We start from the raw sequence: 27,952 nt of genomic DNA on the forward strand, positions 1-27,952 counted from the left end.
AAAAATGAAGTACAAGACTTTAAAATTACCTTATTTGCAAGAGATGCAAGTCTTAGGACTAACATATAGCACTTCGAATTGTTTACAAGCATATTTAAAATCAAGACCAAAAAGGCTACTTATTTACAAATGAAACTCAGATTTTTTTTTTTTTTTTAAAAAGGAACATTCCTTGAAAAAGAGGATGCACAAATAAAGGTAGATCCAGAGACATTTTAAGTGCTTTAAAAAAAGGCATTAACCAATAGACAGCCACACAAACTGTGACAACTGGATAGCATATACAAACGTATCTATAACTATAGTGTGCTCATACCTTTTCTGCTGTTACAGGGGTGGAAAGTTTCATTTCAGCAGTGCTGGTAAACTGCTGCATCTTGCAAGAGGGAAGACTCCATTTTAAGAAGCCACTGACCTGATTTTCAGAGATATTGAGTATACGCATTGTTTTACTTGAGCAAATGGGAAGAACTGAAGGAGCAGTCTGTGTGGCTTCCAAGAGATTCCAACTTACAAGGCTATTGGCCACAAAGCAAGTGGTAAGGGGCCATTTTCCCTCCACACCCAGCGCTAGGGACCCTTTTCTCTAAAGGGAACATCACCTCAGAGAGTGTGTGTGGCTGATGAGAGGTAACCACTTCTCTGGTGAGTGATCATCTCACAGCCCTTCCAAAACTGAGCTTGTCACACAAAGTGGTCATACCATTTGCAAACAGGATGTGTGTGCAGGTTACAAAAGCTTGTGATCCACAGGAACATTAAAATAAGCATCTATTTTAAATTAAGAGTAGAGTTTGTTTATATAAACTGCGGAAGATTTTGATCAGTCACATTCACATACACACTCAAGTATCACATAAAAAAGGCCCCCTTAAAGATCCCCTCTGCGAACATTGCTTTAAGCTTTAACAGCTAATTTGGTTTCACAGATCAGCCCTGCTGGGGAAGATCCCTCTTCCACTACATCCCAACAAGTTTAGCATTTTGCACCTATGATGCCCTGCAGCATGTCTATGGGCAGGGGGAAGACGATGGTGGAGTTCTTCTCTGCAGCGATGGTGGTCAGAGTCTGAAGGTAGCGAAGCTGAAGGGCAGCAGGGGACTCTGAAATAACTATAGAGGCTTCTTTCAGGGCCCTGGAGGCGTTCATTTCACCCTCAGCTGCAATTACCTGAGGAAGAAAAATGCATGAAACAGCAGGTCTACCACAGTGTAAAATGGAGGCTAGTTTGACTATTTCAGTCTCTTCGGTTGTAAGACAAGACAGTGCTAAAAAGGGGGAGAGCTTCAAACAAAAGTTTTGGGCACCCTTTGTGCAGATTTGGTTTACAACCTAAGAGATTTGTACCTTATGAATAGGGCCCTACCAAATTTACAGTCCATTTTGGTCAATTTCACGGTCATGGGATTTTAAAAAATAAAAAATTTCATGATTTCAGCTTTTTAAATCTGAAATTTCACAGTGTTGTAGGGGTCCTGACCCCAAAAGGAGGGGGGGGTGTGTGTGTGTGTGTGTGTGTGTGTGGTGGTGGGAGGCGTTTGCAGTACTGCTACCCTCACTTCTGCGCTGCTGCTGCTGGCAGGGTGCTGCCTTCAGAGCTCGGTACCCGGCCAACAGCTGCCGCTCCCTGGCCACCCGACTCTGAAGGCAGCGCAGAAGTAAGGGTGGCAAGACCTGTGACCCCCGCTAATATAACCTTGCAACTCCCTTTTGGGTCAGGATCCCCAATTTGAGAACACTGGTCTCCCCCGTGAACTCTGTATAGTATAGGGTAAACGCACACAAAAGACCAGATTTCGTGAGGGGAGACCAGACTTCACAGTCTGTGATGCATTTTTCATGGCCGTGAATTTAGTAGGGCCCTACTTATGAAACAGCTGCCAGGACCCTGCCAAACCACCCCCTTCAGCATCCAGCAGCAGGGACTATAACACACGCTGCTGCACCTTGTAGGCACTTTTTGTGGAAATTGTACTACAGAAACCTGAGCAGAGGAGCCAGGAGGGGCCAATTAAACCTGAATCCACTGCAATAAAGTTATACATTAAACATGACTCCTACTGTAAGCTAAATCAAAGCAGCATGTTCATGGACTTTACTGCTAGATGCCCCTGGGAGGGATGGGATGGGATGGGATAGAGAGGAATAAACTTATCTTCATATTTCAAAAAAAGAAAAGGGAGGACTTGTGGCACCTTAGAGACTAACCAATTTATTTGAGCATGAGCTTTCATATTTCATATTTCAGTGACCTAAGATTTACTTTGAATATCAAGCTATGAAACAAGCTGAGAGGTAGATATAAAGTGGCTGTCCTCAGATTTAAGGGTGACTGCAACATACTAAACAGCTAAACCAACAACATCAGAACTCACGATTATAGACCTCACCAGCTAGTAATCCCACCGGGGGTCCAGATCAGAGACTGTGCATCAATACCAGATCAATACCAGAAGGGTGGTGGCATGGTGAATTATAGTGTACTGGTTCCTGAGTGGGGCAAGGTAGGTATGTGGAGGATACTTCTTTCTATATAATCTAGTCCACTCTGATTACTCTTGCAGTAGTTCTCCATCCTTTTAACCATCAGACTAAGTTAAATTATTTGCAGATTGCAGACTGTTTAGCTACCGCAAAACAGGTCTAGGAATCATCATTTGGAACATACAAGTTATTGCCTAGAACCAAGGTCTTTTTCTAGCTGCCCTCCCAAGTCCACCTTCCATAACTCACAGCACCAGGGTCTAATGAAATACAGATTTGCTTTTCTTTTTATTCCCCCACAGAAATATAAGAGAGTCTGAACAATTTTTAAACAGGAATATACAAGTGGCTCAAGAGGGCTCACTAACTATTTCCCTAGGGGTGAGTCTCTCCTCTGTCCGTATATGATAATTAAGACTGCGATTTAATCATGAGTATTTTTAGTAAAAAAGTCACAGAGAGGTCACGGGCTAAAAACCAAAAAATTGCGGCCCCTGACTTGTCCGTGATTTATACTAAAAATACTCACCATTGAGTCTTGGAGGGGGCTGCTGCGGGGGGGGGGGGCAGCTGGAGGCCTGCTGTGGGGGAGGAACCCCAGGAGGCCCACCGCTGCTCCGGCCCCCACTGGGGTGGGGGGGAGGAGTCCCGGGGGGGGGGGGGCGCTGCCGCTCTGGCCCATGCCAGGAGGAGGGAGCCCTGGGGGGCCAGTGGCTGCTCTGACTGCCCCAGGACCAGGAGTCCCTGGGGCCAGCTGCATCGACCACTGTCTCAGACTGGAATTCTTAAACACAACCTGCAGTTTCACATTCAAGCTACCTCAGTAAATACAGGTTTCAGAGTAGCAGCTGTGTTAGTCTGTATTTTCAAAAAGAAAAGGAGTACTTGTGGCACCTTAGAGACTAAACTAAATTTGTTGGTCTCTAAGGTGCCACAAGTCCTCCTTTTCCTTTCCAGTAAATATAGAGCACACAAAATGCTTTCCGGGTTCCACAGAGGATCGGGAAACCACCAGAGGGAGCAAGTTCCACAGCACAAGGTCCTTTCAAGTGAGAAAGCTTCCCTGAGCTTAGCAACAGGGCTGAGTTCCACCTATCAAAACCAAAAATCTCAGGGGATCTTAAAATGCTTTACATCAGATTTTCCCACCCTGCATTACAAGCAAAAGGGAGTAAAACAACCAAATGGATTAAGAGGGCTGCGGAAATGCAGAGGAGTGCAGAGTACTTTACAAACATTTAGCCTCATGACCTCCCTAATGCATTATATATATATATATTTTTCCAAATGGAGTCAGAATATAAGGGCCTTGCCTAAAGCCACAGTAAGTTAATAGAAGAGCTGGAAACAATGCAGAAGTCATGACAGTCTCACACTTCAGCCACTAGATCACATGATCTCTCAAGACTCCATTCTATTTAAGTTTTTCAGAACTTGCTCTTGGGGGGAAGGTAGGGATTTCAGGGTTCACAAAAGTGAGACAGATGGTGTGACCCAGGATGAGTTCTGGCTTCCAAAGACAGCTCTACCAACAAATTTTGCCCTGCATACCCCATGTTAGTCTGGCTGAAGATCTCCATCCTCAGAGAGAGTTTCATGTGAAGTTATTGATAAAAACACAAAGTATGTTGAAGCTACTATATTACCTTGGCTCTTGCCTCCCGGGCAGCTTCTGCTTCAGCAGCCATTGCTCTCTGTAGCTGGACTGGTAACTTCACATCCTTAATCTCCACACGTTCCACCTTAATCCCCCATTCATCTGTTGCCTCATCGAGTGTGACCTGTTAAAGAGGCAGGACAAAGATGCTAGATTCATTTACTTGGCTACCTTACAAAAATCATAGGTAAAAAAAAAAATAACTTAGTGTTTAAACAAAGACACAGAACACATGAATTGAGAGTCAATAATATTAATACTCTGACTACTCCTTGTATCTGAGGATCTTGATGCGCTTATCTGATTGTTGTGTCATCGCTGATCCATGTAATAGCAAACATTTTGGGAAGGGTGCACAAACTGGTGGTCATCTCTTCGAACTATAACATAGGCCTAAAATACTGGTGCAACCCACCCTTCAGGCAACTGGGATCAGCACAGTGGTCCTCCCTCTGTCCCAAGATTCTGTCTGCACCTAGCTGTGGAGAGTCTTCTCCAGGGTCTATGAACGCAATTTAGCATCCCTCTGCAGCTGTCTTCGCAGCTCAGGGCAGGACCTTTTTATTAAGAGTCAGGCAGTAGCTTTGCCTCTTTGGGATTATTTTTCTTTACTCCACCCTCCTACCTACAATTTTTAAAGCTAAAAACTAGATCTCATTGCGTCACTAGCCCATTATTGCCTTATTTGCTTCTTTTAAAATTTGTATGCTGTTGCAACAGCTCTCATGGAAACTTTATATAAAACCCCAAATCCAAGGTTCACCTAGATATGCTCAGCTCTTCTCTGTACTGGTGTACAAGCCTGACCCTGCAAGGGGCTCATAGCCCTATAGTTTAGCTTTTCTGATTTGAGAAGCAATGCACCCAACATTGCTCATACCTGCATGCTGTGTGCAATTTCTTCTCGATCAGACAGGATCTGAGAGAGGTTCTTGGTCCCCAGAACGTTCCTCAGGGTGGTTTGTGCCAGGAGCCGGGTAGCCGAGTCAGCATTTGTGATATTTGCAACAGCCAGGGTGGCATTCTGAACTTTGTAATAAACCACTCCATCCACATTAACTGTCACAGAGTCCTTGGTAAGGATCTATAGGGAGGTAAGAAGGCTAATAATTAAGCAGAACAACAACGACGAATGAAAAAGATGCCTATTTGAGCGAGGCCTAGTCTATAAGTTTCTATTTTCTTTAGGTTCTGTAAACTTTTTCTTCTTCTTTTAAGCTTAAGTAGGATTTATATTAATAGAATCTGACAGGTGTTTTGCTCTGAGATGACTTTCATCCAATGAGGTCACCAACTGTTAGCGCTCCAATGCTCTGCCAGCAAAAAGCCCAGATTATTTTAAGGAATACTAAGAGAATGAAATATGGATGAGTCTAAGGCCACGTCTACACTACCCGCCGGATCGGCAGGTAGTGATCGATCTACCGGGGATCGATTTATCGCATCTAGTGTAGACGCGATAAATCGATCCCCAATTGCTCTGCCGTGGACTCCGGAACTCCACCAGGGCGAGAGGCGGAAGCGGAGTCAACGGGGGAGTGGCAGCCATCGATCCCACGCCATGAGGATGCGAAGTAAGTGATTCTAAGTCGATCTAAGATACGTCAACTTTAGCCACGCTATTCTCGTAGCTGAAGTTGCGTATCTTAGATTGATTCCCCCGCCCCCAGTGTAGACCAGGCCTAAGTATAAGTGAAATAAGAAACAAGAAGCTATTACATCACTGTTCACATCAAGAACGTGCAGAAACCCAGAGGTACTTGACAATCTGTAACTCCCCAGACCAGGTACTGGGGGCGGAGCCAAAAGCACAGCTGTGGGGTTATCTCCTGTTGATCTGATATTTTTGGAGCATGTCTGGTGACATATGTTCTCAGACTGCCCATATGAGACGGACTTTTCGCACTGGCCAGAGGTCAAGCTGTCCCACCCTCAGCCAGACCTGTAACCCCCGATATACTCTGAAAAGTTCTGGGGAGCTGCCAAGGGGTGGAGCAAGCTATAATCACAACATTTAAGATCCAGGTAAATGCAAAAGATGGTGTGATCATCCTTGGCCATCACAACACTAAGAAGGGCGGCTGCTTCTCCTTCTCCCAGGAAGGAAAGGACAGAGCATGTCAGCCTGACCAGCCAAGTGCCTGGAGGAGCTGCCAGCCAATATAAAGTATCGAGCAACGACAACATCCTCTGGTTCCCTGAACTGCAGTCCTGCCTCTGATGTTCTGAAGACCAGTGAACTAAAGAGTCACACTCTGATTTTTATTTGAATTTTTTCTTTTCCCTATTGTGGTTTGCCAGGGAAGCCTATCACCCCAATTATGATTTTTCCTCTAATGCTTTCTAAGATGTGAATGAGCAAGTATGTGTGTGTGTATGCGTGTAAGAAATAGCACATGCATATCCAAATTCTAAGACCTATTTTAAATCACTTTGTGTTAACCTGGACAATACAAATGTGTCTGTGCAAACTATTCTGCTCCCAAAGGGAACTTACAGGCTGTTAATCACTGTGCACTTCAGTAGAAATAAACTAGTCAGGGAATGAGTCAGCTGTAGAAGTCACCTAGTAACAGGGAACCTCCTTAGGTTTCCAGGGAGTGTACGTATAAAACTGATCATGTGTTACATTAACTTCATGAGTCATGTCTTGATTGTATTCATTCAATGAGCTGGTGAATAGTTGATTCCATTCTAACTGTAATTTTGATTTGATACTTGTGCTGTTTAATCCTTAATTAGTTCAGTAAAAATTATAGTAGGTAGGAGTTTTGATTTTAAGGTTGCCTTTTATTAATTTGTAATAAAATCCATAAAAATAATAAAGCTGTTTTTTGTTCAAAATTGCATCAAGAGTCACAACGTTTCCCCCAAGGTTAAAGGTAATTTAGTAAATATTTAAGAGCTACTCCGGTCTGTACCTAAATGTATATCTTTATCCCTCACAACTGTATGCTGGTAATACTATGTGGCGAACAATCCAGAGTCTGCTAGGAGGGGGTAGTCCTAAAACTGTAGGTTGTTTCTATCTCAAAAGAATACAATATGTAGGGGCACACATGTGTATGTATATTTATATATACGCATATATGTGAATGAACCATCTCAGGCTTAAACTCCTTTAGACTAGGAGGAATTTGAGGTCAAGCCGCTTGTCACTGAAAAGTAACTTTTTGCTAGGTTTGCAATAAGGTGTTATTGACCTCAAGGTCATGAGGTGTTAAAAATCCCCATATAGGTAAACAAACAAAAAAACCCCACTCATTAAAAAGAGAGATTTACACTAAATATACCTGTCCTGCAGATGGGAAGCTTTGCTAGTTCCAGGATATTTCCCAAAAGCAGAGCAGACTAATCTGTCATAAGCAAAGTTGCAAGATAAAAGGACAGATACCATATATCAGAGTGTGGGCAAAAGCTTATATTAGCACCCTGGACTGAATAGTAGCGTGAGGCAATGTACATCATTGAGTGCCCAAATCCCTACGTCCTTCTGGCAGGGGAGGCTCTGAGAACATTCAGAAAGCAATAGGGCTGAGAATACTCCAAGGTTTTTATGTTTTTGTTTAAATGCAAAGGTAGGAGTTTGGACCATTCAATTTGCACATGGTTAAGAACTGCTCTCTGGTTAAGAGCAAAAAAGCAGACTATCAAAATAACATATAATGACAGATGACTTGTTTGATATTTGTATATGTGGGGAGGTCACTTATAACATGGGTGCCATCTCATAGCAGATATAGGGTGCTTGTGATTCTCACATCCATGGTACATTACTTATGAGACCACACTCATCAGATAAGATGCACCTGACTGTGTGTGTCAATATATAAAACAAGAACAAAGTAGGTGACCTACTTAGTAACCAGATAGGAAAAAAGGAAGTGTTACTTTCACTCTGCTCTTTAAAAGGAATGCCTCAAAACAGGAATTTCCATGTAGGTGTGGGTAAAACAGAAGACAATGCCATTAGTCAGTGCTTATCTGACAAAATGGAAATGGCCATATAAACCAACCTAGCCTGTGACCCTATCTCAGCAGTGGCCAGTGCCAGCTTCTTTAGAGAGAAGTGTAAACCCCCAAATAAGATACCTTGCCTTATAAAGTTATACAACAGAGAGAGGTTTCTGCCAGTCAATGCCCAAGCCACTGATAATCCTTGCAAGTATTTTCCAACTGCAGATGCTTTTCTTCTGAATAATCCTTTTTGCACTCTCATAGCTGTAGGACATTATGGAGACAAATAGCTCAATTACATGTTGCCTAATCCAGCACTCCAAGTATAGCAAGAGGCAACCAATTTACGTCAGTTTATAACACCACTATCACCTACTTTACACAGAGAAAGGACTGGAATACTTGTGGCACCTTAGAGACTAACCAATTTATTTGAGCATAAGCTTTCGTGAGCTACAGCTACATCGGACTTTGACTTTTTCCATTCTACTCTTTAAAGCACGTGTTACAAAAGTGCATACATAGGAAAAGGCAGGCTCAACACAATACCTAACTGTGCTCTTTCCTCTCTGAGCATAAAACAGTTTTGACCTTGGCTGGATGAGGTGGTTTTAAATTGCTCTACCATTCTATGTGCATAAATACAACGTAAATTGCAAGCACTCATAGGATAACTTAACCAGACCCGGGGCAGAAGCCCTTTCTCGTCTTCAGGACCAAGTGTTTATATCACTTCTTAACGAGTTCAAAGGAGAGAGGAAAATACTGTGGTTTGCCAGGGAACACAGAGCTCTGCATTCAGATGCCTCCACAGAGATTAAAAGAGTAGCTGGAATGGTGCTGCTTAAAAACAGCACTTCCCAAGCAGCAGCCAGCCTTAAAAAAAAAAAAAAAAATGCAAGAAAACAGAAGAGGTAAATATGGCTCTTCGGGGGTTTTGTGGTATCTTTCAGCAGTGTGATCTCTCTGAATAGAAGGAACAAACTGCAGCATGGTTATGACTTTTTTTTTTTAATTGTTAAAGCACTGAATTTGGCTCTCCTGGTAAACTGGAAGAATGGGGAAAAACACTCCAAAACTACTCTAGAAAAGCTTGTGAGGAACCATTCCCCATCACCTGGCTACTTAAGAAATTAGTTTTGCCAGCAAGAAGTCTTAACGGATTTCAGCTGGCCTGGCACCAGCTTTATTGATTGCTTTTCTTATGGATGTTGATAACTGAATGAGACATGGATTTGCTGAGCATCCACTGCATGCTTTTAATTGGCCTACAACGTTATATCTGGATTGCAGTGGGAATGGTACGCTACAGAGACTTTCCAAGCCAAGTTCTAATGATCTATTATGTTTGTATTATTTTTTTAATATTTGTAAGCAGCGCAAGACACACACTTGGCACTTAATTGAGAGAACAAAGATACCTCCTCTCTCCAAGGAGTTTATAGTCAAGGATAGATACAACAAAGTGTGATTTAGGGAGAGATGATCTCTGGCAAGGGAAAATGACATACAAAATAAAGTCATGAGGCTGCTTATAATATTAGTTTATTTTAAGATGATGATAAAAACACATTGCACTGTGCAGGGCTGGGAAAAGTAGAGTCCATGTCTAAGGGATTGTGGCCTTTGGCAAGGGTCATGGAGGAGGAGGGGGCATGTGGTCTGCTTGGCCAGCTTCACTTGCTGCCCTTACACCGCAGAATACATTAGTTACAAACTTGTTGGAGCAGTAACATCATAAGGAAAGAGTTTTGAATGTGTCAGATCACACTGCTCAGAATCCAACACACATAGTTCCACTGGCATGTCTTACAAAACTGATTTGATCAACACCAACAGATTGGTTGGCTGAAAAGGGCGGGAGTTGGGAGTGTTTTGTTTCAGGTGAGCCTGGCTGTTTAAAAAAAACCGGCGCTCCGCGAACCAGCTGAGCGGCGGGGAACCAGCGGGGGACAGCAGAGCAGCAAACAGCAGGAATTTGCCTGGGAGTTCGCCTGGGGTGAGCCCACTGAGGCTTACACCCTAACGGCTTCTCTGAGTAATTACTGCATCTCCTGAGGAAGCTCGTAGTAGGAAGGTAATATGGGTGGGGAGTGTTCAGCTGTTGTGACCTGCACTGGATGTGCCATGTTTGTCTTTCTTCCACAGGACAGAAGCGACTTTGCATGTACAAAGTGCAAGGTGGTCTCCATATTGGAAGAAAAGGTTCAAGGTCTGCAGCAACAGGTATCGACCCTGCGTTGCAGAAGAGAAACTGAAGATTTCCTGGACAGACGTGAGGATATGCTTCTACGGGCACAAGGTTCTGAAGATTCAGAGCAGGCTGCGCAGCAGGGACAGGAGGACGGTGAAGGAATTTGGCAACATGTGACCTCCAGAAGAAGAAGGGGGAACGTCCATGTACCAGCAACGCAGATACACGTAAGTAACCGTTTTCATGTTCTCTCCACAGGTACCATTGTGGGGAGTGGGGAGTGGATACGTCTGGGGGAAGGGAGCAGAAGGAGACTCCACCAGTTGAAAGGCATGAGATGCACTGTCCTAAGGTTGGGGGTTCCACGACCACCACTCCCAAGAGAAGGAGGCGGGTGGTGGTGGTCGGGGACTCTCTCCTCAGGGCGACTGAGTCATCTATCTGCCGCCCTGACCGGGAAAACCGAGAAGTCTGCTGCTTGCCAGGGGCTAAGATTCGCGATGTGACGGAGAGTCTGCCGAGACTCATCAAGCCCTCAGATCGCTACCCCTTCCTGCTTTTCCACGTGGGCACCAATGATACTGCCAAGAATGACCTTGAGCGGATCACTGCAGACTACGTGGCTCTGGGAAGGAGGATAAAGGAGTATGAGGTGCAAGTGGTGTTCTCGTCCATCCTCCCCGTGGAAGGAAAAGTCCGGGGCAGGGATCGTCGAATCGTGGAAGTCAATGAATGGCTACGCAGGTGGTGTCAGAGAGAAGGCTTTGAATTCTTTGACCATGGGATGGTGTTCCAAGAAGGAGGAGTGCTAGGCAGAGACAGGCTCCACCTAACGAAGAGAAGGAAGAGCATCTTCGCAAGCAGGCTGGCTAACCTAGTGAGGAGGGCTTTAAACTAGGTTCACCAGAGGAAGGAGACCAAAGCCCTGAGGTAAGTGGGGAAGCGGGATACTGGGAGGAAGCACGAGCAGGAGCGTGTGAGAGGGGAGGGCTCCTGCCTCATACTGAGAATGAGGGGCAATCAGCGGGTTATCTCAAGTGCTATATACAAATGCATAAAGCCTGGGAAACAAGCAGGGAGAACTGGAGGTCCTGGCAAAGTCAGTGAATTATGATGTGATTGGAATAACAGAGACTTGGTGGGATAACTCGCATGACTGGAGTACTGTCATGGATGGGTATAAACTGTTCAGGAAGGACAGGGAGGCCAGAAAAGGTGGGGGAGTTGCACTGTATGTAAGGGAGCAGTATGACTGCTCAAAGCTCAGGTATGAAACTGCAGAAAAACCTGAGAGTCTCTGGATTAAGTTTAGAAGCGTGAGCAACAAGGGTGATGTCGTGGTGGGAGTCTGCTATAGACCACCGGACCAGGGGGATGAGGTGGACGAGGCTTTCTTCCGGCAACTCACAGAAGCTACTAGATCGCACACCCTGGTTCTCATGGGCGACTTCAATCATCCTGATATCTGCTGGGAGAGCAATACAGCGTTGCACAGACAATCCAGGAAGTTTTTGGAAACTGTAGGGGACAATTTCCTGGTGCAAGTGCTGGAGGAACCAACTAGGGGCAGAGCTCTTCTTGACCTGCTGCTCACAAACCGGGAAGAATTAGTAGGGGAAGCAAAAATGGATGGGAACCTGGGAGGCAGTGACCATGAGATGGTCGAGTTCAGGATCCTGACACAAGGAAGAAAGGAAAGCAGCAGAATACAGACACTGGACTTCAGAAAAGCAGACTTTGACTCCCTCAGGGAACTGATGGGCAGGATCCCCTGGGAGAACAACATGAGGGGGCAAGGAGTCCAGGAGAGCTGGCTGTATTTTAAAGAATCCTTATTGAGGTTACAGGGACAAACCATCCCGATGTGTAGAAAGAATAGCAAATATGGCAGGCGACCAGCTTGGCTTAACAGTGAAATCCTTGCTGATCTTAAACACAAAAAAGAGGCATACAAGAAGTGGAAGATTGGACAAATGACCAGGGATGAGTATATAAATATTGCTCGGGCATGTAGGAATGAAATCTGGAAGGCTAAATCACACCTGGAGTTGCAGCTAGCGAGGGATGTTAAGAGTAACAAGAAGGGTTTCTTCAGGTATGTTGGCAACAAGAAGAAAGCCAAGGAAAGTGTGGGCCCCTTACTGAATGAGGGAGGCAACCTAGTGACAGAGGATGTACTCAATGCTTTTTTTGCCTCTATCTTCACGAACAAGGTCAGCTCCCAGACTACTGCACTGGGCAGCACATGGGGAGGAGGTGACTAGCCTTCTGTGGAGAAAGAAGTGGTTCGGGACTACTTAGAAAAACTGGACGTGCACATTCCCATGGGGCCGGATGCATTGCATCCGAGAGTGCTAAAGGAATTGGAGGATGTGATTGCAGAGCCATTGGCCGTTATCTTTGAAAACTCATGGCGATCGGGGGAAGTCCCGGAAGACTGGAAAAAGGCTAATGTAGTGCCCATCTTTAAAAAAGGGAAGGAGGAGGATCCTGGGAACTACAGGCTGGTCAGCCTCACCTCAGTCCCCGGAAAAATCATGGAGCATGTCCTCAAGGAATCAATTCTGAAGCACTTAGAGGAAAGTGATCAGGAACAGTAAGCATGGATTCAGCAAGGGAAAGTCATGCCTGACAAATCTAATTGCCTTCTATGATGAGATAACTGGTTCTGTGGATGAAGGGAAAGCAGTGGACGTGTTATTCCTCGACTTTAGCAAAGCTTTTGACACGGTCTACCACAGTATTCTTGTCAGCAAGTTAAAGAAGTATGGGCTGGATGGATGCACTACAAGGTGGGTAGAAAGTTGGCTAGATTGTCCAGCTCAACGGGTAGTGATCAATGGATCCACGTCTAGTTGGCAGCCGGTATCTAGCGGAGGAGTGCCCCAAGGGTCGGTCCTCGGGCCGTTTTTGTTCAATATCTTCATTAATGATCTGGAGGATGGTGTGGATTGCACTCTCAGCAAGTTTGCGGATGATACTAAACTGGGAGGAGTGGTAGATACACTGGAGAGTAGGGATAGGATACAGAGGGACCTAGACAAATTGGAGGATTGGGCCAAAAGAAATAATAAGGTTCAACAAGGACAAGTGCAGAGTCCTGCACTTAGGACGGAAGAATCCCATGCACCGCTACAGACTAGGGACCGAATGGCTAGGCAGCAGTTCTGCAGAAAAGGACCTAGGGGTGACAGTGGACGAGAAGCTGGATATGAGTCAGCAGTGTGCCCTTGTTGCCAAGAAGGCCAATGGCATTTTGGGGTGTATAAGTAGGGGCATTGCCAGCAGATTGAGGGACGTGATCATTCCCCTCTATTTGACATTGGTGAGGCCTCATCTGGAGTACTGTGTCCAGTTTTGGGCTCCACACTACAAGGATGTGGAGAAATTGGAGAGAGTCCAGCGAAGGGCAACAAAAATGATTAGGGGTCTGGAACACATGACTTATGGGGAGAGGCTGAGGGAACTGGGATTGTTTAGTCTGCGGAAGAGAAGAATGAGGGGGGATTTGATAGCTGCTTTTAACTACCTGAAAGGTGAATCCAAAGAGGATGGATCTAGATTATTCAGTGATAGCAGATGACAGGACAAGGAGTAATGGTCTCAAGTTGCAGTGGGGGAGATTTAGGTTGGATATTAGGAAAAACTTTTTCACCAGGAGGGTGGTGAAACACTGGAATGCGTTACCTAGGGAGGTGGTGGAATCCGCTTCCTTAGAAGTTTTTAAGGTCAGGCTTGACAAAGCCCTGGCTGGCTGGGATGATTTAGTTGGGATTGGTCCTGCTCTGGGCAAGGGGTTGGACTAGATGACCTCCAGAGGTCCCTTCCAACTGTGATATTCTATGATTCTGTGATTCTATGATTTTAATAGTGCAATAGCTGGGGAGAATTCCTTGGAAAACATCTCCAAGCAAATCAGGAAGTAGTAAGGGCGTTCAGAGAACCTTAAACAGAAGAAAGGGGTACAGAGTTTTGAACTCTGTTTACATTTGATAATAAGTAAAGAAGACTTAATAAAAGGGAAAACTTACCTCCTGAGGAGGTATATCAAATGAGATTGTCCTCATATCCACCTTGATGAAGCTGTCTGTGCAGGGCAGGATGAAGAATAGACCTGTTCACAAAAATCCATCCCACACAATGAAACAGTGGACCATTTATACACGTTTATTTTAGCAGCAATTTGTGATCATCTCATCCTAATTCAACATTTCTAGATAGTGCTGCTATACTTGTCAAGATCCTGGCAGCTTTTGATTTTTTTTTACTACCAGGGTTTTGCAGAGCAGTTAGTGGATCTTAAATTGGGTTCAGACATTATCAGGGGCCAGATTTTCAAGACTTTAGCACTCTCACTTAGGATTTTCAAGAGATATCAACAATGTGTGACAATGCATTCAACTCTTCTGTAAACTCTGGTTTAGGGAGCTGAGCTCTTTGGAAAATCTGGTCCCAAGTGGCTACTTGTAGGAACTAGTTCTTGGAGGCAGGCGTTATTAACATTCTATGGCACCAGGGAGGGGATGTCATTATTTACTTCCAATGTGCCAGACATGGGGAAACATTCCAGAAGCACCAAGATTGTGGGATGATATGACAGGAAATGAGTGCTTCCGCTCCTCATTCCCAGCATTAGGCTTGACAGCTGAAATCAATGTTGTAATCCTTTAAGGTCCTGGCACACTTCTAAAATACACAGATAAAGTTTTCAAAAGTGCTTAAGGGACTTAGGAACCTAAGTCCCATTTTCAAAAGCATCTAGGCTCTTAAGTCATGTAGGCATTTTTGAAAACTTTACCCCACATATTAATTTTCAAAAAAAATGCCTTAATTTGATTAGATTGCTTGTTTCATACATTGTTCCCTATTCTCCCCTAAAAATATGCATGGCCCAAGGAGGACTGGATGAGGCTCACTTCGTAGGGAGGAGACAGGGAAGCTAGGGAGTCACTGCCTGTAACATACTACTCACTGGATAAGCAGAAGCCTTCATTCTCAAGGGCTATGAATCCAGTGCCTTTAATGGAATTAATTTAAGGTTAAACTACACGGACTCCTATTGTATTACTCCCTACAAAATTACAACAATTTATAATTTTTATGTATTTATTAGGCAAGTTAGCCCTCAGACCCTGAGCAACCTAAAGGTAGAGCATGTTCCAAAAGAAATCGCAACCATTGTAAAGAGTAGAATTCTATATATCCAAATAGCCTGGGGGACAGGGAATCTCTGTATAAACAAAGAACTATTCAATTTAACCAATGCAAGCTGAAGACCTTACCTCCACTAAATATAATTGGGGCTACTTGATAAGAGGAGTTTTACTGAAATTAGTTTGAAAGACATGTCCAACACCATACAGTCCCTCCAATAAATTAGAGAGGGAAATAAAAATTTCTTCAGTTTTGCTCAGAAAATTACCACCATTAAACTCCAGGGGACCTGACATGTAATATAATTTTGAAATATTTTATTTTCTAAGCAATTAACATTTACTTTAAGCTAAGATAGGCCACCCAATGCCTATTTGTTTGAGTTAAATTTCAAAGAAATCCATTCATTCATTCTGGTGGGTCAATTTAAAAAAAAAGTATCAAGCTAATAAAGTGCCTTTACATGGCCAATGTGCTTTCATCTTGCAGATCATCCTATAACTGAATCACATGCCTTATACTGGATCCTACACAGGACTGACCTGGTCCTTTTGCTCCCCCCCTTCCGATGCGTCCAAGTCTAAAGATGATGGCTCGCTCATATTCCTTTATGATCTGTAATGAGAAATCAGATGTTTAATACAAAAGTCTCCATCAAGAATTTAGATATAATATCTTGGATTTCAAATATATTAAGGATAACTCTGAACAGTCTCTGGTCTTGCAGAACATATCATGCATACTTTTCATGTCCTCACCCCACCTGTTCTAAGCAACATATACTAAAAATATTCTAAAGGATTAAATCTTTTGGGGAGTGGAGTAATTTTTTAAGGACAGAGGTGGCACCTCTGTCACCTGGAGGGGGACAAAACATTGGAAATACTATCAGGAGCACTACTGCACTGAGGCGGGCAGATGGACTAGATAGGGTCTAATGGCGTTTCCATTTCTAAATTTTCAAGTTGTGTTGTGTTTTTTTCTTTTTAATAAAAGGTTTATAATTTCCTCTGCCCCAATTGAAATGCATTCAAAATGCATGGTGGATTTAGATTAAGCCAAAATATAAGCAGAAGTTAGCATTTCCCCAGGGTCCAGAAACCCCAAGCTCAGGGAACTGAGTGATGACACAACCTTGTAAATGCTTGTCATTCCATTATAAATGTAAGGAGTGTATCTTCAAAATTAATACTTGTTCTTGCTATTATTTTGACCCTCCAATGCAGTTTAGACAGGGATGAAAATTTGGGATTCCTCTCTCCTCCTGCAACCTCTCAGCATTTTCCCTTTCCTCTTCCTTCCTACAGAGCAGTAATTGAGATGCCACTGAAATTAGCCTTATGACTGATATTACAGAAACATGGCAATTCTTGTGCTTGAATACCCTGAGATGTTAAGGACTGTCCTAAACCATGTGTTATGGTCAAAGTAAGAGGGATCAGGAACAGCTGGGTTTTGAGACAAAACAGTAAATTGGACAATGTTGTTAAATTATTAGGAAACATCCTGCACCTTTTAAACTTTAGATCAAGCTTTCATGTGAATGTCTTTACCTTTATGCACAGCCAGATTGAGATTGGAAAGGTAATAAGGACGAAGAAGAATGAAAAGATCACTAGCAGCCATCCACACACACCAAGGCCAGGGTTGATCTCTTCTGGAAGAGAAATATAGATATTTTAATAGTTAAAGCAGAACCATCTTTGTTCTATTACATTATTGCAATTTAAAGATACAACTACATGTTCCATGCTATAAGTCATCATGAGAAACATCCCTTAGGACAAAGCCAAACCCCATTAGAATTAGAGAACGTTGGCCACATTATGGACTTAATTCTGCTTTTGCTTCCAGTGACGTCACTAAAGCTGCATTTATAATGCTCTGAGATGTAATGCCTTTTATGTAATTCATTTAAGGTTAAACTACAAGGACTCCTATTTTATTACTCCCTACAAAATTTATAAACCTCTGAGATGTAATGCCTTTAATGTAACCTATCTGAGAGCAGAATTTGGGCCAATGAATGAAAACACAGAATTGAAGTATGTTTAATCCACATACCTTAAAGATTAAATTTAAGGCACTGCAATATTTTACCCAAATCAATTTCCTCTCTCTCTGCCAAGAGAGACTGTGGAGTAATAATAGAAACCTGTCTATCAGGCTGATTTAGAGGCAAGATTGCTCTGTTTGCCAAAGAAAGGGGTAAAACACCAGTTGCTTCCGTAAATAATTCTAGTGATTTACACCACTGAATCCTGAGTAACTTACCACAGAAGGTGCAAAGTGCTGCAGTTGCCCCCCACCCCCAAAATCACTGAAGACCAGAGAAGATGCCCATTCTCAGAGCTGTCCTATCAAAAAATATTCTAGAAAGTAGGATGAGATACAATGCTTAGGGAGCTATCTTGACCCCTCAGCAAAGGACATGATCCTGCTCAGCACTTTCCTGCTGAAGGGTCCTCATATTAGAGTAATACATGCTAGTCCTCTGCTGTGAAATGGCTGCTCTCTCTCTCACCCACACTCCATGAAGAAGGCTTCCTGGAGCAAAGAAGAACAAGAGCCAGTAGTTCTGAATGGTTCAGGGCTTGAGAAGCGTCTGCCAACTGCCACCAGGGTGATGCTGAGCTGTCAGGGGCAGACAGTGAAAATGGACACTCATTGAAGAGGAAGTTCCCTATCATTCCAGCTAAGATTCTCAACTAGTGGCCAAAAGTCTCTGTTGCCAACTGTGGAGTTCCCACGGTGAAACTGATCATGGGCAAAGGGTGCATTAATATTAGCAGATTAAAATCATCACCATGCCACTGAAACTCATCCCCACCATCACCCCAACTCCTCCTGAGCCCTTTAAAATCCTTAAAAACAAAAGTTCTGACATGTAGTACAAGAACAGCTATACAAAAATAAATAATGAAATAAAATTAAAAAAAAAATCATAATGCTAAGATGTGTCTGCTAAGATACACAGAACACAATCCTTTAACATCTAAATCATACGACTTTCCTTTGGACCATGCTTCTGGGTTTTGCTATATTCCACAAACATCAAGATGGTGCATGCTCAACTGTAAACAAAAAGAAAAGGAGTACTTGTGGCACCTTAGAGACTAACACATTTATTTGAGCATGAGCTGTAGCTCACGAAAGCTTATGCTCAAATAAATTGGTTAGTCTCTAAGGTGCCACAAGTACTCCTTTTCTTTTTGCGAATACAGACTAACACGGCTGCTACTCTGAAACGTGTAAACAAAAAGTCATTTTATCCTGACATAATTGCCATTCTACACAAACTCCGCTTTTCAATCCATTTCACAGGACCTGGGATTTATTAAGCAATGGACTGTGCTAATCAGATATTGGAGTTCTAAGAATAGTGGTCAGAGAACCTATCAGCTTCAGCCGGGTTTTATTTGAAGACTTCTGTGTCTTTCCCCTCAAGATACACACAACTGATTATTTTCTGTACTCAATAAAATTACAATTTCCTATATCAGGGGTGGCCAACCTGTGGCTCCGGAGCCACATGAGGCTCTTCAGAGGTTAATACGCGGCTCCTTGTATAGGCACCGACTCCGGGACTGGAGCTACAGGCGCCAACTTTCCAGTGTGCTGGTGCGGGTGCTACTGCTCAACCTCTGGCTCTGCCACAGGCTGTGCCCCCACTCCACCCCTTCCCAGAACCTGCAATGCCCTCGCTTCTCTCCCCCCCACCCTAGCCTCCTGCACGCCACGAAACAGCTGATCGGTAGGTGCGGGGAGGGAAGGGGAGGCGCTGATCAGCGGGGCTGCCAGTGGACAGGAGGCGCTGGGAGCAGTGGGGGGAGCTGATGTGGGGGCTGCTGATTACTGTGGCTCTTTGGCAATGTACATTGGTAAATTCTGGCTCCTTCTCAGGCTCAGGTTGGCCACCCCTGCCCTATATATAGTTCCTACAGCAAAGTAACTCAACAGCTTCACAAAGGATTAACCTGCATGTTCCCTGCTCCCCGCTCTATCAAATCCTGCAGGTAAGTATGGTTCCCTTTCATAGATCGGGGCCCTCTTAGAGAGGTTAAAGTCTATATTTTCAAGTGTGTCCACTGATTTTGGGCACTTAACTTTAGACAACTAGGGCCCGCATGTTAGAGGGGCTGAGCACCCAGAACCCCAACTGAAATCAGTAAGAGCTGCATCTATTCAGTGCCTCCAAAAAATCATGCTCCAAAAATTGAGACACCAAAAATTTGAAAATTTAGGCCTAAACTGATCTGACCAACCTCACACAGGAAGTCAGTAAAAAAAGCCCTGAGGCTTAGTTTCCACCTTCAGTCAACAGATCAGCTCTGAGGTATTCTTTGGCCTTTCAGCTAAGACCATGTAACTAGCTTACTCTTGATGGGGGATGGACGTCACAATCCAGTATTACTCAGAAAGGTGGGATGAACTGATTAGCCTCCTGTCCTCAGCCAAGAATGAAAAGAAACATCAAAGACAAGTTTGCTCAAGCTCAAGAATGTGCTCACAATACCAATTCAGGGCTTCTTGAAGGAAAGATCCCATGACCTGTTGCTTAGTAGCTCTGAGTAATAAGGTTATTTGTGGGTAATGGGGACATATAGAGGACAAAGAAACTATTGCTGCAGTTTGGTAATCAAGGAAATGATAAACGACTGTGCACAAAACTATTAAGCAACAAGCTGTCAAAAACTGGTCATTCAGGGTGTGTTCACAATGCAATTAAAAATGCACAGCTGGCCCGTGCCAGCTAACTCAGGTTCACAATTCTCAGGCTCAGGGGTTGTGTTTCATTGCAGTGTAGGTGGTCAGGCTGAGACTGGGTCTCTGGGACAGCGATTTCAATACCAATTGGTGGAACTAAAGTCAGTAAAGTCACAGGGAAAAAAAAAAAAGAAAGATGATATTGTGATATGTTTGGTGCCCCGTCTCAGCCGTGCGCCTTTTGCTTGGACAGACTCTACATGTCCTGAGATCAAGTAGATTTTAAAAAAAGGCTTCACACAGCTTTATATACACCATTCGCTCCTGGACTCAGGCCACCTCCCACACACTTTTAACAGATTCTAACTACAGTAACATAGTGCTTGGCAGAGGGTGACAAAGAACAAATTCTTTTCACTAAATGCCCACCAAATAATCGACAACAGAACTGCTAAGAAAAAAGGCATGCAGCATACTAGGTTCCAGGATGAAAGCAGCAGCAGATGAATAAAGACACATGTTTTGGTTTCAGCACAGGTAACTGTAGAATGGAGTTCCATTTCCACTGGAACAAGAGAATCAGATCAAGACAGATTAATGGAATGAGCTAGAAATGGCCAGAGAGGAAGAATGGTTTGTGAACTGGACCGGGATTCTGAGAACTGGGTTCTGTTCCTTGTCCTACCACAGCCTCCCTGGTGTGACTGAAGCTGCCTCACTTTCATATCTGTAAAATGACACTCCTTCCATCCCAGAGGCATATTGTGAGGATTAACCTGTGGGTCCATGAGATCATCTGATACTACAGCAGTGAGCACCATATAAAAGCTCATCAAAAACAAATTATTATTAGTTGTATTAATGTAGGGCCTAGGAGTCTTAGTCATGGACCAGGACCCCATTGTGTTAGGTGCTGTACAAATACAAAAAGCCTCTCTGCTCCAAGAAGCTTACAATCTAAGCATAAAATAAAAGTCAACAGATGGATACAGACAGGGGAGCAGAAGGAAACAATATTGGTCAACATGATTGGCAGTGTCCCCAGCACATAGCAATCTAACCTAAAATAAAGGATTTAGCTTTATCATACAAAATATGGAAATCCATACTTTAAACCTCAGTACAACAGAACCCCATTTATCCAATCTAATTGGGACCGGAGCCAGATAGAATAATCAAAAATCCGGTAAACTGGAGAATTGGAAAATAAATTGCTGCAGTGCCATCTAGCGGCCACAGGAGAGATCACCTGCTTCTGGCCCTGAAGTCCTGGTTGTCCGGTTAGTGCAGAGAGCCGGTTAATGGAGGGTCAGATAAATGTATTTGTACAGTAATGGATTTACTGTATCTAGTAAATAAGAGGGAGTCTCTCCCAAATAGAAACAGGTGAGCAGAGAGAGACTGAATTCTGCAAATTCAGAGCAAGTTTATCGTTTTTTCCACGAAGTAGTTCAGTGAAATCTGGTTTATGCAACCAATCAAGAAAGTGACAAAAATTGGCTGCTTAAACAGGAGGTGGAAAAGAATTTTACTCAGTATATTTTGGGCCACATCTTATACGAAGTAGTTGCCTAATAAGGATGAGTTCCTGTACAGGTGTCACTGTACTGAACTTCAATATTCTGCTCTCCCTACACATTTGGAACTCCTGTGAGGGGAATGCCAAGGGGATAGCCACTCTTGCCTGCAGGGAGAGGGGGAGAATACCAAAGGGGAGTATTATCATATAGATATGAGGAGGATTTTGCCTTAGATTCTTTCCACAAGCTGCGATAGTCTCCAAAATCTGACAGAAAACACACACAGCTAGAAGCTGATTTTACAGGTTTGTGGTCCTCGCACCCACACATAATCACTGCCACAAGTGCATGTTATCTACAATGCTTACTTATTAGATTAACTGATTACATAAATCCCCGCTCACTATGTCAAATTATGCTGAATACCTTAATTTTCAATCAATTTGTAAAGCTGGTGAATTTGATTATCTGTTCTATTAAGACAGGGAAGGTGGGGAAATCAGCTTGTGCAGTTTTGTTACTCTATTTACTGTATTATCACTTTAGTTATATGTTGAGAGGTAGGTTACCAAAAAATGACTATAATATATATCCATATGTTCAAAGTCATTTATGTCATCTTACTGGAGATGCAGAACTGGATGTAGATATGATATATGTCAGCAGCTAAAGTGCTGCAATCTGTCCTTCTTAAATTTGGCCCTTCTGGTTTCTAAGAGCCTTCAAAATGTAACATCTGTATCTTCCTCTTCCTTCTCCTCCACAAAGAAATTGTGTATAGTGAACACAAAATGCCTGTATATTCAGGAAGGAAATACAGTTTGCCAAACCTGCAAACAATTTCCTGTAGCAATCACTGGGTTATTCAACTGCATCTTGACCCAGTGTATTTAGTCTTTGCTTGTGAGTATTCAGATTTTGAAAAGGATCAGAAAAGGTTTTGGCTTAAACCTACTAAGGAGCAATCAGTTGTTGTACAGAATCAGATTTTTCAATGACTAGACAAGCTTTTACCCTTCCCAAATCCTAGGAAACTTTTCGCACAATCAGACTTCCAGTCCCACTGCTGCTTCTCAGAGCTACCAATAAAGAGGTTATGGAAAGATCTTTTCTGGATGGAAGTTGTTGAACATGTGTTTGAGAGTTCAGCGTTCTTTTTAAAAAGGCATTTAAAAACAGAATGTTTTAATTCACTTATCCAAAGTCAAACCCAATATAAAACTGTGTAGAATACAGCTCTGCAATGCTAATGGAATTCACATGAACAAACACACTTTTATTGTGAGAGCAGAAAGGTCGTTTTTGTCAGTATTTTATTGCTGTAACAATATTTAATAGCATATTTCAGTGATAGGATGCTCATGAGATCACAAGAGAAGTTGTCAGGATGAGCTCAAGAGGCCATTCAAAATAGAGATAGTTCATGCCCTGCTTGGCTTTTTATACCCAATTAACGCTCTGGCATTAGCTCATTTAGGAATTCCTACCATTTATCACAGGATTCATCAGGAAAGGAGTGCTCTGACTAATCAAATATTTCACAATCATACACAAATTTCAACAGCATTTCATATGAAATATTAGTAGGAATGAACATTTCCATATCACTACATAGTCAAACCTGACAGGACAAATATTGTCCCACTCCATCTCAGGAGAAGAAAAAAATCACACTCGCACACTGTATGATCACTATCATTTATTGCTCAGCATACATATTTAAGCTTTAATATACAGGAATCTTTTAGGCAACTGCTGAAAAACGGACTTTAATAATTATAATGAACAAAGAGAAAACCTATTAGATAATTCCTCCACAGTAAAAAGAAAAGGAGTACTTGTGGCACCTTAGAGACTAACCACTTTATTTCAGCATAAGCTTTCGTGAGCTACAGCTCACTTCATCGGATGCACCGATGAAGTGAGCTGTAGCTCACGAAAGCTTATGCTGAAATAAAGTGGTTAGTCTCTAAGGTGCCACAAGTACTCCTTTTCTTTTTGCGAATACAGACTAACACGGCTGCTACTCTGAAACCTCCACAGTAAGAGACTCAAAAACTCAGAGTAGTTTTACAAGCTGGCAAAAATGCCTGAGTACCATCTGCCACCACGGCTACCACTTACAGAATTGCATCATTTTTCAGAGCCATAACTCCTTAGAGCGGTCAAGGTCTACAAAAGTCAGTACCTGTATTACAGCAACTACCAGCAATAATTCAGCTGCATCAGCAACAGCAAGCTGTTTACAACAGTGCTATCAACCTCCTCAGAGCAGAGTTATTCACAGGCAGAAATATCGGAGTCCCATGTGTGCTAGCAGCTTAGCACAGGTGAAACTTCACCTATTGTTGTAATACAAATTCTAATTCTTCCGTGTAGATACATCTTCAGCATGTGAAGAGGGGAAAAAAAAAACTTGCTTGTCAAAAGTGCACAATTCTTTGAAAGGCAGATCCTGCATGTCCATTAAACAGCTTCTGGGCCATTTCATACCACAATGGTTCTCAAGCTTTCCAGACCACTGTACCCCTTTCAGGAGTCTGATATGTCTTGCGTACCTCAAGTTTCACCTCACTTAAAAGCTACTTGCTTACAAAATCAGACATAAAAATACAAAAGTGTGACAGCACACTGTTACTGACAAATTGCTTATTTTCTCATTTTGTCTGTATGAAATTTTAGTTTGTACTGACTTTAGTAATGCTTTTTATGTAGCTTGTTGTAAAACTAGGCAAATATCTAGATGAGTTGATGTACCCCTTAGAAGACCTCTGCGTACCCCGGTTGAGAACCACTTCCATACCATATCACTTGTTTAGCATTCTTAGCTTGCTGTTAATGTCTCCTGTAACTTTTCAAAATACATATTATTTACAAACAATACCATTTGTTTTGTATTTTATTTCTGTCTATTGTTTATTAGAAGAGACATTTGCAAGAAAACAAGGTCTGTTTCATTAACAGTTGGTCTTCTGTTGCTTACTCCCTATTTAAAAATCAGTCATCCTCTGTTTGTAACATCACATCTGGGTTTTGTAGAGTTATGGGACCGTAAACATGATTAAGAAGTCAGGTCAGCATTCAGAGATTTAAGGATCCCCTCAGGATCAGAAATACTCTGACCACTAGACAATATAGCAAGTTTGGCAGTCTCAGTCCAGCTAAGAATAGAGAGTTGTCCATACCACAAAAGCCACCACCACTGGCACCAATTTACCCCCTTAGCAGCAAGGCAGAATAGGAAAGTGAGGACTGAACTATCCACTCATCCCTAAAAGAAAGTCTCTCTATAAGCCAGTGTTGGGGCAGAAACTTGCATTTGTATTGCCCATGCTGTACCTGTACTTAAGACAGATGACTTAACTCTCCAGGTATGTCAGTTCAACACATTTCACGAATATCAATTTTAAAAAAAGTTAAGCAGATGAGGACTGAGTATCTGTCCCTCTAGGATGCTTCCATCCTATTGGGGCACACCCACTGATAACTACTGGGTTTGTTCTTTGTTCCCTTGCGCAAGTTTGTTATTTTGGTCTCTAGTGAACTATTACCACTACTGAGCCTCTCCTAGCCAGTTGGGTATGATCCTGTCAATCAAAAGGACAAAGACAAATTTGTACCCTTAGCGCCAAAAACAGACCTTTTACACAAGCTTCTCTACTTCTCCTTGGTTACAGTTAAGCAATTTTATCTCCTCATAAGCAATTAATACTCCATTCTGCATTAATGGCTGAAGTGACGAATGGATTTAATGATGGCAAATTGTACTGAATCAAAATAATTATAGACATTAGTAAGTCGTAACAATTTACTGTATAAATACTTCATCTACTATGGCAAAAATAATTTACAGCCGGTATCTTAGCCTCCATAAGAACATAAAACATACAGTAACTTCTGAATGATTGATAACTTGGCATATGAAAAGGTAAGAGAGATATTCACTTAATCTTATTCCAGGCACTTATTTAAAATGACTGGTTGAGTTATTAACATCCAAGATACACAAAAAATGATATAGATCCTTTTAGTGGATACCAGAACTAGGCGTTGGTCACATGCCTAACAATACAAACAGGCATGCTGATATTTACACAACACAAACTGCTCAAGTAAACCTTTATATTTAAACAATCTTATGAATAATTCTCTCGACCCCAAACTGGCTACAGTGCAGAACAAACCCATATTTAGTTACATTCTGGCGGTCTCAATCTCCATTACATCATGTATTTAATAACAAAATAAACTGGTTTTCAGTAGTCAAATTAGTATTGTAGGATGATAAGACCTGGAAAATATCTGTTATATTGAGTTCATCCTCCGAAAACCAACTCTGAGAGGTCATCTGAGATGTTAAAGTGATAAGAACAGATAATATATGACAATGACACCCAAAAGACCAAAGAATGTCGGATATTCTAACTTTTTCTAGTATAGCCCAAACGAATAATATAAGCACCACTGAGAAACAGAGGAAAAAAGTGGAAATTGAAGAAGACTGATCTGTCTCTAGTGATGCAAGCGTGTATGTGTGTATGTACAAATTAATATTTGGTTAAAATAAAAGTTGTATGAACTTCCACTATGATTATTTTGAAAATCTTGCTGTCAGAGTGGTTTCACATCCCACCAATCCTGTGGAACCATAAGACGCTTCCTAAATTATAAGCATGTGATGCTATTTTCACCATCTCATCCTTAATAAAACAGTTTGTTGTTTTAAAATCCACTATTATACTGAATAATCTGGTTAGTCAGTATCATCCATCTAACATTTTGCTAATACCAAACACATTTAATGGCGCAAACAAATCAGTTCTTCTTATTCTCATTTACAGTTAGAATTCCCTAAGGGGGAACTAGCTTTGTTGACAATGATCTTAATTATACATTGTTTCACTTCTTAGTGATCCAGCCATGTTATTTACTATCCAAAAGAAAACCGCAAAACTGGTACATCATTCTACTGGTCATTTGCTAATGAAATGAACCCCTTTCCCTACCTTCTTATTCCCATTACTACAAGTTCATAGAATCACAGAATATGAGGGTTGGAAGGGACCTCAGGAGGTCATCTAGACCAACCCCCAAATCCCTAAATGGCCCCCTCAAGGATTGAACCTTGAGGTTTAAACCTTAAACCCTGGGTTTAGCAGGCCAATGCTCAAACCACTGAGCTATCCCTCCCCTGCAAGATATAGTTCATCACCTGACCAGGGATCTGAACCCTGGACCCTCAGATTAAAAGTCTGATGCTTTATCAGCTGAGCTAGCCAGACTCACAAGTTGACACCTCATACGAGGAACTGTGAAAACTTTAGACTTATTAAAAAATTTAACCCAATTTCAAACCTCCGGCTCCTCCATTTTTGCTGTGTACCCCATTCTGAGGCAGCCAGTCTTATAAGAGGCCTGTGCCACACATTTTGCTCTTGGGCATACAGCAGAACCTCAAAGTCACGAACACTTTGGGACTGGAGGTTGTTCGTAACTCTGAAAAGTTCGTAACTGAACAAAACATTACAGTTCTTTCAAAAGTTTACAACTGAGCATTGACCTAATACTGCTCTGAAACTTTACTCTGCAGAAGAAAAATGATGCTTTCCCTTTATTTGTTTAACACGGCACTGTACTGTATTTGCCTCCCCCGGTCTCTGCTGGGGCCTGAATGGCCGGAGGAAAGTCTCCAGGCTGGCGACGGAGGGAACGGGCGAGCCGGGGAACCGGACACAGGGGGGCGAGGCCCTGCCCGGGAAGCGTCTGAAGCGAACTTTGCCCTGGGACCGCCCCGCAGGGAGCGGCTACCGGGGGGGCCGCAGGCTCCCCTCGAGACCCCCCCCCCGCCGCCCGGTGCCCTGGCAAGCGGGGCCCGGGGTCACACGGGCCCCCTCCTGACCGGCCAGCGGGGCAGGCGGCGCCCTGAGGGGAGAAGGGGGCGCGGAGCGCGAGGCCCTGCCAGCACCTGGCTGGGTCCGCAGGGGCGGGTCCCGACTGCGCGGGAAGGGGCGAGCCGCGCGCGCCTCACCGCTGAAAGTGTCCGGGACCTGCCGGCTGCGGTCCGCTCTCGCTCCCTGCTTGTCCGCCATAGCCGCGTCGGCTGCGAACCGCTACCCACCGCTCCGCTCCGCCGGCTGGCCGCACGCTGCCGCTTCCCTCAGCGCTGAGCGCCCCGGGGCCGGCCCCAGCGCCAGACCCCGCCCCGGCCCCGCCGGGCTCGGGGCGGAGCTCGGGGCGCCTCTGGTTTCCGGCTGTCTTGGGGGGAGCCCCTCATTTTC

At 43.2% G+C, this 27,952-nt stretch overlaps 1 protein-coding gene across 1 annotated transcript; it reads right to left on the reverse strand.

Annotated features, from left to right (window-relative positions):
• On the reverse strand, window positions 1-27,866 carry STOM (stomatin). Its single transcript, XM_074973488.1, has 7 exons — window positions 27,703-27,866; window positions 17,001-17,104; window positions 15,990-16,062; window positions 14,325-14,407; window positions 5,023-5,226; window positions 4,132-4,266; window positions 1-1,171 (listed from the first exon to the last, which is right to left on the reverse strand). Exons 1-7 carry the CDS (start codon window positions 27,761-27,763, stop codon window positions 977-979), a joined length of 855 nt encoding a protein of 284 aa, XP_074829589.1. The 5' UTR covers window positions 27,764-27,866; the 3' UTR covers window positions 1-976.
• Window positions 27,867-27,952: the final 86 nt, after the last annotated feature.

The sequence above is a fragment of the Natator depressus genome, chromosome 16 (assembly GCF_965152275.1).
Source record: "Natator depressus isolate rNatDep1 chromosome 16, rNatDep2.hap1, whole genome shotgun sequence".
Taxonomy (NCBI): domain Eukaryota; kingdom Metazoa; phylum Chordata; order Testudines; family Cheloniidae; genus Natator; species Natator depressus.

Excerpts from the sequence above, each read along its gene's own strand:
- STOM (XM_074973488.1), bottom strand. The coding sequence starts at position 27,763 with ATGGCGGACAAGCAGGGAGCGAGAGCGGACCGCAGCCGGCAGGTCCCG. Across the intron at positions 5,227-14,324 it reads TTGATATACCTCCTCAGGAG|ATCCTTACCAAGGACTCTGT; the intron begins GTAAGTTTTCCC and ends ACCTCCCTATAG. Across the intron at positions 4,267-5,022 it reads AAATTGCACACAGCATGCAG|GTCACACTCGATGAGGCAAC; the intron begins GTATGAGCAATG and ends CCTCTTTAACAG.